Raw genomic sequence first — 10,533 nt, 5'->3', positions numbered from 1 at the left:
TCTCTCTCTCTCTCTCTCTCTCTCTCTCTCTCTCTCTCTCTCTCTCTCTCTCAGATTCAGAAAGAATAACATCCAGGCTCCACACTACTGGAGACCTCCCTAGAAAGCTGGCCCCACCCCAGCTTTCATCGAGCCTGTAGTTTTTACCTTGGTTAGAAGGGATTTAGAAAGGACATAAGTGTTAACTGGGCATCTCGTGATGAGCAGCAGCTAAAGGAAGTTTAAGAAAATAAAATCCAGACTCACATCTGGTTACACTCACCAAACGTCTCTTGGAATAACTGTCTCCCGTTTTTACCAGTTGTCTACAAAATGTTACGATGAATATGGAGGGCCTGAAGGAGAGGAAACTGACCCTGCCGCCTGTCTCCATGTCTGAGGACTGCCTGTATCTCAACATCTACACACCAGTCCATGCCCATGAGGGCTCTAACCTGCCTGTGAGTGTCAGGCTATGGTCTGCTTGGGGAGGGGGCATTCTTTCAAAATGATTAGAAGGGACAAAAGCAACCTGAGTTTTGTTACAGGGTAGACCTGAATAAAAGTCTCAGCTTACTGGGGTCAAAGGCCATCTCAGCCACAGGATGCAGCTGAAGCCTGGGTATAGGACAAAGAGCTATACCCTGGAGCACCAAACCATCAAAGGCTCTCGCTCTTTGATAAAACCAGAACTCATTCTATGATTTGTGCTCTGCAGAACCACTTAGGGGCTCAAGACCTCAACAGTGAGGTCACCCAAACATACATTTATGTTTCTGTCATGACAGTGAGGGTTGATGATCCTTTCCATTTTTAATCTGGAGAGGTATCCATGGAGACACCCTTCTCTGTTCCACTGTGAACAGCCTGAGTAATGATACATAGAGGCAGGAATTCAAATTGAAAACACATGGTGGGAATGGGGACTAGAAGCTACTAGAGGGTCCTGGATATGGCCAAGGCCCTGAAGATTTTTATGTATTTCTGTCACTGCACAGAAACAGCAGTTGATATTCCAATAAGCAGACATGTTGAACTTGGACTCACTGGGAGCTTCCTGGTATCTCTCTTGACTTCTCCAGGTGATGGTGTGGATCCATGGTGGTGCACTCACTGTAGGCATGGCTTCCATGTATGATGGGTCCATGCTGGCAGCCACTGAGGATGTGGTGGTGGTCACTATCCAGTACCGCCTAGGTGTCCTTGGCTTCTTCAGGTGAGCCTAGGGCTGAGCTGAGGAGTGGTAGCTGATCAGAATCCAGATGCCCCTTTGATCCATGTGCCTTCCACTTCTCAGCACTGGAGATGAGCACGCCAGAGGAAACTGGGGATTCCTGGACCAAGTGGCCGCCCTACGCTGGGTCCAGCAGAACATCGCCCACTTTGGTGGCAACCCTGGCCGTGTCACTATTTTTGGCGAGTCAGCAGGAGGCATAAGCGTGTCTTCACATGTTGTGGCCCCCATGTCCCAGGGGCTCTTTCATGGAGCCATCATGGAGAGTGGAGTGTCTCTGTTGCCTGGAATTGGATTCAGTTTCTCTGAAGTGGTTTACCAAGTGAGTACCTGAAACACGGCAATCCTGTATCTGTTGCTACAGCACTATCCTCCAAACACTATGGTACACAGTGGTAAAAATGCAGAGCTGAGGAAACATCTGTTCATTTATTTGTGAGGGCTCAAGGATTAGAATCCACAGATCTCCTTTATACTGGATGAGTATGTTGTGTAGACAGCAAAGCTGCCCTTAGAAAGGTCCATCACTGGCAAAAAAGAATATGTATGGGCTCAGAGTTAGGGTGCTGGTTTTTTAAAGTGCTTGGCGTACAAACATGAGGATCTATGCTTAAATCCCCAGAATTCATAAAACACTGGAAATGGTAACATTTATGTGTAATCCCAAAGTTCCTGTGGTCAGGTGGGAGCCAGAGACAAGAGAATCCCTATGATTCACAGACCAGCTCAGCTAGTGTACGCAGCATTAAAAAAGGAAAAAAAGACACTGCCAAATAAGGGGGTCCTCTAATCTTCATACACCAACTCTACATACCTAACCCTTCCTTCATATATGAAACAGACAAAAGCTGATGGAAACAACAAAACTACCCTAAACAAAAAGAACAGGTATGCAGGTAGAAAGGGTCCGGCTTCCTGGCTTTCATCTTTGAGCAATAGGACAATGGGAACAACATGCATTTATTCCAATCCACACAACACACACTACAGTGTGGGAATTAGATGCAAAATCATTGACTTGGAATTGAGAACACTTCTCCATGCTTGTTCCTTTTGCAGACAGTGGCCGAGCTCTCTGGATGTGAGGGCATGGACTCAGAGGCCATGGTGCGCTGTCTGAGAGGCAAGAGTGAAGAGGAGATGCTGGCTATTACCAAGGTTGGGAGACTTGTGTGTCTGGGAGAACCTGGTCTACATGATGTGGGATTCTGAATCAAATACTTCATCTTTATGCTTTTGGGTTCTTTCAGTTCTGTCTGCAAGATGAATATCAAGATAGGCTAATCTAAGTGTAGATTCTCCTCCAGGCTGAGCAGATCACCCTGAAACTAGTGAGAAATGAGGTAACTCAGTGAACATCAGGATATTTATTTCATTAACCTTCAGCATTGACTTTTAATGCCCATCAGAACTTCCAGGTGATCCCTGCTGTGGTAGATGGGGAGTTCCTACCCAAGCATCCTCAGGAGCTGCTGGCCTCTGCTGATTTTCACCCTGTCCCCAGCATCATTGGTTTCAACAATGACGAGTATGGTTGGATCGTCCCCAAAGTAAGGCTCACTTCCAGTCCTGTGGTAACATGGAGACTCATATGCTAAGCAGTGGGAACTCAATACGTCTTTACTCCAAGTCCATCAGACCCCACACTTAAGACTGTCTACTGCCTCCCAGGTCATAGGCTCTGCTCAGACAATAAAAGGAATAACCAGAGAGAACCTGCAGGCTGTTCTGAAGGATACAACACCACAAATGGTGAGATACCTCTGATCCTCTTCAAATAGGATCCCTCATATCTCCTTCTCAGACAGCATCCCTATTAATAAAGGTCAGGATGTACATATGATGCTGTGTGGGGTCACCTCAAAGCAAGAACTTTTTTGGCTACACCATATGTCATCCCAGGCCCCATTCTCTCCACATCCAAGGATATTACCTACTTAACCAATAACATGCCTAACCTCAATCTTTCTGATGTTTCTGGTATAGATGCTGCCTCCTGAGTGTAGTGATCTGTTGATGGAAGAGTACATGGAGGACATTGAGGACCCCAAGACTCTCCAAATACAGTTCGTTGAGATGATGGAAGACTTCATGTTTGTGATCCCTTCTCTCCAAGTAGCACACTTTCATCGTGAGTACCACTGTGACAAGGCTTAGGGGAGCAGCTCAGAGATGGGAATCATGGGTGAGCACTGTGGAGCAGTATGGTATCTAGGTCTCCTCATGTCTTGTTTAAGAGAGTGATATCTGGGTACAGAGCAGAAAATTGGTTGGTGATATTCTATGGACCTAACAAAACCACTCAGCTGGGAAGACCATGAGCACTGATTATCCAAGGACATTTCCACTGCTAGTGTTCCAGCCTGGCGCTTCCTGTCCAATTTAACTCTTATGATTCTAGGTAACACTATATCAAGGTATCTTGACACCAAATATGTATCCCAAAAAAAAGCTCCAGGTGAGAGACAACTAAGTCACTCTTTGCCCCTCCTCCAGGTTCCCATGCCCCTGTCTACTTCTATGAATTCCAACATCAATCCAGCTTCCTCAAGGATATCAGGCCACCCGATGTGAATGCTGACCATGGAGATGAGGTTCCTTTTGTTTTTGGTTCCTTCTTCTGGGGCAAAAAACGTGAGTCTTCCTAATTTTTCCTGAGATGAATGAGTGAATGAGATCCCAGATGGCTCCTTAACTGTCAGTCCATTTGAGGAAATATAATATATATATATACCTAGTTTAGAATCTGGATCCTTTCCTGTCTAGCCTGTAATACAGGAGATGACAGCGCATCTGGGAAAGAATTCAATTAGAGGCTTACATGGATCTTGGATATGCTATATAGTGAAGAAGGGTGGTAGTAAAGCCAATAATTTGAGGTCAGACAACAGCTGGGATGGTGAGTGTAAGAAATGAGTTGGCAATTGCATGAGGTGGCATATACTTGGACCTTTGTCTTTCTTGTGACTCCAGTTGACCTCACTGAGGAGGAAAAGCTGCTAAACAGGAGGATAATGAAGTACTGGGCCAACTTTGCAAGACATGGGTGAGAACTCAACCTTGCATATATGGGTCCTTCTAGGGCTCCCTTTTAGATGGTAGCCTTCTAGCATGCATGGATCTTCCATCACATGATAGAATCTTCTCTACACTTATGGCACACTTATAAAGATACATTATAGGTGTCAGATACTGATCATATCTCTGACCTAGCTGGTGGGCTATATATAGTGCTCTAGTACTGCTCTTTAGATCTTGCCTCTTAGAGGAAGACATAAAACAGGTCAGGTAGTCTCCCCAACATGAAGCAAAAACTAGTGAGTGACACTTGTATGCACATATCAGGACGCCTGTCCCATGAGACCCCTTAACCACTGGCCTCACCACTGCCCTGACCCAACTCAGCATATCAGGCTTTGGACCAGAGTGACCTCACCCTTCTTTACTGGGTGGCATTTCCACAGGAACCCCAACAGCGAGGGTCTACCCTACTGGCCCGTGTTTGACCATGATGAACAGTATCTACAGCTGAACATCCAGCCTGCTGTGGGACGAATCCAAAAGGCTAGAAAGCTGAAATTCTGGACCAAGACTCTGCCCCAGAAGCTTGAGGAGTTAAAGAGATCTCAAAACATACACAATGAGCTATAGTGCCCGGTGTGAGGGATGGTATGTGGTGTTGGCTGCTGATGGTGTCAGCCTCAGGTTCCCAAAACATTCTAACATTCACATAAGCTCTATGTTTATCTGTTCTTCTACATTTATCACAAATCCTCTGCATGTGACTCTTTATCCTGCTGGACCATCTTTTGTTGAACCCATTCAATAAGTGGTCTATTAAATGAGTTAGACCCATTCAAACTCCCCTCCCAGTGGATTTGTGAACACCACAATTGTCCATCTCGTTTCACACTCCACTGGGACTAGGGCCTTTCCTTTCTTCTTTCCTCACCTCTCATCCTCGCTGTCCTTTTCTCTATGAACAAACCAGTCTTTAAGTAGAGCAAAGGGAACCTTGGTATGATTCTCCAAACAGCCCATTATCATGGAGATGGGCTGTGTCAAAATCACATGTCCTCTCTCATTAGCTTCAGACTTTTGGAGACCATAAATTCCAAGGTTAAGATATCAACAAGTTTGCTGTACATGTTCTCTGACCCAAAGATGATATCTGTGATTTTACTGAGTAGACGGGATAGCTAACAATCCTCATGGCCCAGGCCTCAAATAGGCCTAACTCTTAATATCATCACATTGGAGTTTTTCAATATATAAATACAATTCATAGATATTTTCAAAACATAGCACATAGAGGTCCCCAACTTGGTCAGTAGATCTGAAAACATCTAAAAGTGTCTCTGTCTACTGTACTTTTAAATTAAATTTTGCCTACAATTTGTTTCAAGATAATCTGTCCATTCGTCAATATCGATTTATTTTTCCTTCTAATTCTTATCATCCAACCCCATTCATCTATTTCTATACCAAAATAATCAGTGGCACAACTTTATAAGAGTAGTTTTAAGTATCTGTTATCCCCTCAAGTCTAGAACAGTGTGTGTGTGTGTGTGTGTGTGTGTGTGTGTGTGTGTGTGTGTACCAAGAAAAACTAGGTTGGTATTTTGTATGTTCTGGGCTTTGTCCCTACTTCCCAGGGCTCTATGTATATGGTAAGACTCATATTTGCATGATCACAGCACATCTGTGAAGATGTCTGACTACGGAGTGAGTCCTAGTAACAAGGTGGGGGAATCAGAAGGTCTATACATGTACAATAGAGATTGTCATACATGTCCCCGATCTGCATGAGCACCTGTTCACGTGTATAGGTGTCCTCCTGACTTCCACAGTTCCACTGTAACCTCCTGACCCCTGTGATAACACTCAGTGCCTTTATGGTCCATATGCCTGACTTTCATTCTTATCTCCTTACCGTTACTAGGCATTTCTGGTCTCTTTAACAAATACCCCCTCTTTTCCTTTATGTCATTATACAAAGGTGCCAGGTTGTACTCAAGCTGCCTTAATTCCCCCAAAACATGTTCTCTTGTCATAAAGAGCCCAGAGCCTTCGTCCTGGAGACCCTACATGTCATATCTTCTTACCTCTGATTACCTTGCCCTAGAAGGTCGGAAAGTCTCCCTTTTAAAATCCAGTATAAGGAACCGCAGGACAGCATGACCTTTGGGGTCACAATGAAGATTATTGATTGTCCATCCTGGACACCATGGGCAGAGAAGGATAACGTCTAGGAGGGCAGATGCTGGATTCTCATACTGGATTCTCAATAATGAGCCTGAGCTCATTATTGGGCTCTAGCTGCCAACCATTAAGACACATCAGACTGCTCAGGTAACCCAAAGAATCTAGTTCCACGTCCTTGTGCTTAGAAGGGCTGAAATAGTCCATCTTTCAAACTCCTGCTTTTCTTTCAGTGGAGAGGTTGAAAGAAAGACTTTGAAAGGGGGACACTTGACACCATACTTTGTTGACTGGGAGAGTCAAGCACAGCCGTGGTTGTACCATGCCAGTGAAAACATTCAAAAAAATACTGAGGAGGAAGGCCTGCTATGCCAGGCTGTAGGTACTCTAGATTACTGAAGGCTGGAGAGAAGGAGACTGGTTTCCAGTGTGAACTGATGGCTCTGTGAAGTAGACATTCATGCAATTTCTTTCATGAAGCCTGGCTTAGCCAAGTGGGAGCTCCTGACCCTGTACTCTTTGGTAAATCTTGGCAGAGTTCTCTGGGATTCTGAAACTCCTCTTCATAGTCCAGTATTTCAGTCTTATCATAGGCTCTGAGAGTTCAAAGAATCCCAGTGTTTGAACTATCAGCATCTAAAAATGCTTGTCAGGTGGATAAATAACTCTGAACTTGTTCTCAGTAGGGGTTTGCCACCACACTAGCAACAGAATAGGGGAGAGATGAATAGAGAAAGGGCACTTAAGAAGTGCCACACACAGGAATATGACATTGGCCAAGGACAAGGAAGTAGGCTTCAGGCAGGAATCTGACATTAGGCTAGAACAAAGAAGTGATTTCAGGTAGGAATCTAAGTATTAGGCTAGAACAAAGAAGTAATTTCAGACAGGAATCTTAATTTTTAACTAGAACAAGAAAGTAGGCTTCAGACATGAAAATGACCTTGGGCTAGGACAGGGAAGTAGGATCAGATACTTTGATCATCCTGATAAGCCCTTAGAAACAGTGATCATGGGAGTGTCCACATAATTGAGTTTAATGCCTTGCTTTTTCTTTGACTATTTGTGTCTTATGTCTTGTTATTTCCTTGACTATTTGTATCTATTGTATTGCTAGATCCTCAACCCAGAACTGACCTTAATACACACATGTAACTAAAATGGTATAAAAGCATAAAGGAGGAGGGGGATGGGATAGGGGCTTCTAGGGAGGGGAAATGGGGGAAACGGGATGACATCTGTATTGTAAATAAATAAAATATCCAATAAAAAAAAAGAAGTGCCACACAAAAACAAACAGAGTACTGTTGGGATGATGGATTTGTACACTGTGCAAAGCTGTGTCCTTTCTTGCCTGCCTAAGGTACTTTCTAATTAGTTAAAATAAAAAGTCTATAGCCTATAGCAAACAGCAGGATAGTAAGGCAGAATATTCAGCAGAGAGAGGAAGGAATTCTAGAAAAGAGATAAGTGTGAGAGTTTTTCCATCCAGACTCAGAGGAAGTCAAATTTATGAAACTGAGGAGTGGTAACTAACCAACCATGTAGCAGACATGACTAGTATAAACGGGTTGATATGAGTTAAGAGCTAGTTAGGGAGCAAGCTGAAGCTAAGGCCAAAAGCATTGTAAATGGATATGAGCCTCTGTGTCATTATTCAGGAACTGGGGTGGGCACAGAACGGCTCATTGTTATGGAGTTAAATTATAAAGTACAAATTAAAAGATATCATAGACCTAGTAGAGTTAAAAGATACCCAGAGAATATCCCACAGAGGTGGAGGGGGAAGGAGGAAGAACTCTTCAAGGGGGGACCAGGAGGGAGGGCAACATTTGGGATGTGAATAAATGAAATAATTAATTACTAAAAAAGAAAAAAACAAATTATTGAAATATCACATAAATAAAGAAAAGCAAGTCTAAAAAAAATGCTACAAAACACATATTCTTCTTGGAAGCCCATGAGAGTTTTCTATAAAATATATTGTGTATTAGGGCTGAAAAAACATTTTAATAAATACAGGAAAATTGAAGTAATTATAATTATTTTATCACAATACAATGCAACTTTAATTTCACAGCAAAAGAAACTATAGGACACACAGTCTTGTAGGGATTAGACATCATGCATGCATCTCTAAAGAAATCAAGAAGGAAATTTAGAAATCTGTAGAATCAAATGAAAAGGAAAGATAATAAGCCAAGCCCTAGAGGACACAATCAGAACAGCCCAAGCTCTAAGGCCTAAACTAAGAAGTCAGATGCCTGCCCCTTCTCCATCTGTGGGCTCAACACCCACGACTTAGAAACCAGAATCTACAATTACAGCTCTCTGCTCCAGGCTCTCCAACATAGAACCAACATTTGCCTGTGAATGTGAGGATCATAAACTCTAGATTGTAAGAGTTGCTGGTATCTACAATGGCTTTAGAGACCATGCTGTGCCTTCCCAGAGGACCACAGAGTGAACAAACTCAGCAGATATGGCTTCCTCCACCTGCTAAATGCTGGCTCTCTTCTATCTAGTCACTGCAGGTCTCCTGCTGTGCTCCACCAAGCTGCCTGCCTACACCTCTGTGGGTACAAATTCCCTCACAGTTAAGGCCTACCCAATCTTCCTGTTGGGAAACAGTGCAGCAATTGCAACACAGATTCAGGAGGCAATTGTGACACTGGAACAGCCTCCTGAATGCTGTGCCCTATGGGCTCCTGCTTCTCCTCCTCTGTGTGCATGCTAACTCTGCATGTGGGGGAGATGGGGACTAGGGTTAGAGAGTCAGAGGCTGAAAAGGCTGGTGACAAGGGACAGTGGAGGAGTAAACCATTAGAGATGACAGATGAGACCCAGTGCCCACACCAAAACCTATGGGGTGGCCCCTGTGGCCCACGGAGAATCAGTGATGACTGAAGACACTCATCACTCAGAAGCCTGCTCAGCAGAGGGGTTTTCATGAGCTGGATCTGCAGGTCAAAGGTGCCAGGCACAAAGTTCAAAACAAGACAGATGTGACAGTCTCCTCCTCTGCGTTGAGTTGTGGCTGAACCAGTGACTGCAGCTGCTACTGACTTTCAGATAATAATGAAAATGACCTTGTCATCGTAGTGCCACTGAGCTCTGAGTGTCACCTTCTTGGCTATAGGAACAACCTTTTGCCCTCCAGGAGGACATTGGACAAGTTTCCTGGCCCTAAGGCACACAGTTCCTAGACCCATACCTCACTGCTGAAAGGAGAACCCACAGGTTCTCTTCCTCTATGCACCCCACTTTGGGCAAAGGAATGAGTTAGTTTCTAGGGCAAAGGTTACGTTCCCTGGGCTCTTATCAAAAGTTTACTCAGGAGGGTTCAGTATCCAGAATGTATACATATACCCTTGATGTCTATCACTCCAGGTGTCCAAGTGTGAACTCTGACAACCTCCTACTTAGATTGCTAGTCTAATCCACCCTTACCTTATCTTACCCTATGACCCTTGCATGCTGTTTCCCAGGTTCTAGGAGGTCACCCAAACCTTCTAGATAGGAAGGTCTACCTTACTGAACATTCTTTGCTGGGATGCCTGGTTTCAAAGTCACTGATAACAGTAAGAAGACTGAGAGTTGTGTCCTGTCCTCTTGTATCCCTCCCAAGCCGGGACATCAAGATGGGAGTTGCTTACACACAGTGCCCAGATTACTTAAGAAAAGTGTGTATGAGATGCCTGTGATGGCTCACGTCTGTAACCCAGCAGTCTGCATGAGGCAGAGAAACATGGGAATCTAGCTGCAGACCAGCCTGGAACACATAGCAAGAGCTTGTTTCAAACTAACCAAATGAGTGAATGATAAAATACCCTGAGGATTTATAGGCAATTAAGAGTTACTGTGAGTACAGACTCAGAAGGCCTCCACACTTGCCTGAGCTCTGTAGACAGTTAGTTAATGGATGCAGAAGGAAGAGACTTTTTTTCAGTTATTGATAATTTGTTCATAGTCTTGTAACAAACTGCTATGGGTCCCCCTGAAAAAAGACTAATTAAGCTCGTTGGATCTTTGAGAAGAAGAGAAGAGAAGAGAAGAGAAGAGAAGAGAAGAGAAGAGAAGAGAAGAGAAGAGAAGAGAAGAGAAGAGAAGAGAAGAGA

General features: G+C 44.0%; 1 protein-coding gene across 1 annotated transcript in view; it reads left to right on the top strand.

Annotated features, from left to right (window-relative positions):
- LOC114622146 (acylcarnitine hydrolase-like) overlaps nt 1–5,799 on the top strand; it is a 7,964-nt gene extending 2,165 nt beyond the window's left edge. The window contains exons 3-12 of the mRNA XM_028768520.1: nt 302–440; nt 1,062–1,195; nt 1,277–1,535; nt 2,273–2,371; nt 2,623–2,763; nt 2,885–2,965; nt 3,200–3,344; nt 3,710–3,847; nt 4,187–4,259; nt 4,678–5,799. Coding sequence (XP_028624353.1) covers nt 302–440; nt 1,062–1,195; nt 1,277–1,535; nt 2,273–2,371; nt 2,623–2,763; nt 2,885–2,965; nt 3,200–3,344; nt 3,710–3,847; nt 4,187–4,259; nt 4,678–4,864 — 1,396 coding nt within the window. The 3' untranslated portion in view covers nt 4,865–5,799. The remainder of the gene's footprint in view (nt 1–301; nt 441–1,061; nt 1,196–1,276; nt 1,536–2,272; nt 2,372–2,622; nt 2,764–2,884; nt 2,966–3,199; nt 3,345–3,709; nt 3,848–4,186; nt 4,260–4,677) is intronic.
- Nucleotides 5,800–10,533: the final 4,734 nt, after the last annotated feature.

This window comes from Grammomys surdaster, unplaced genomic scaffold, assembly GCF_004785775.1.
Source record: "Grammomys surdaster isolate TR1022 unplaced genomic scaffold, NIH_TR_1.0 187, whole genome shotgun sequence".
NCBI classification, from domain to species: domain Eukaryota; kingdom Metazoa; phylum Chordata; class Mammalia; order Rodentia; family Muridae; genus Grammomys; species Grammomys surdaster.
Note: the sequence above shows the minus strand (reverse complement) of the source record. Positions and strands in the feature narration are given on the sequence as shown.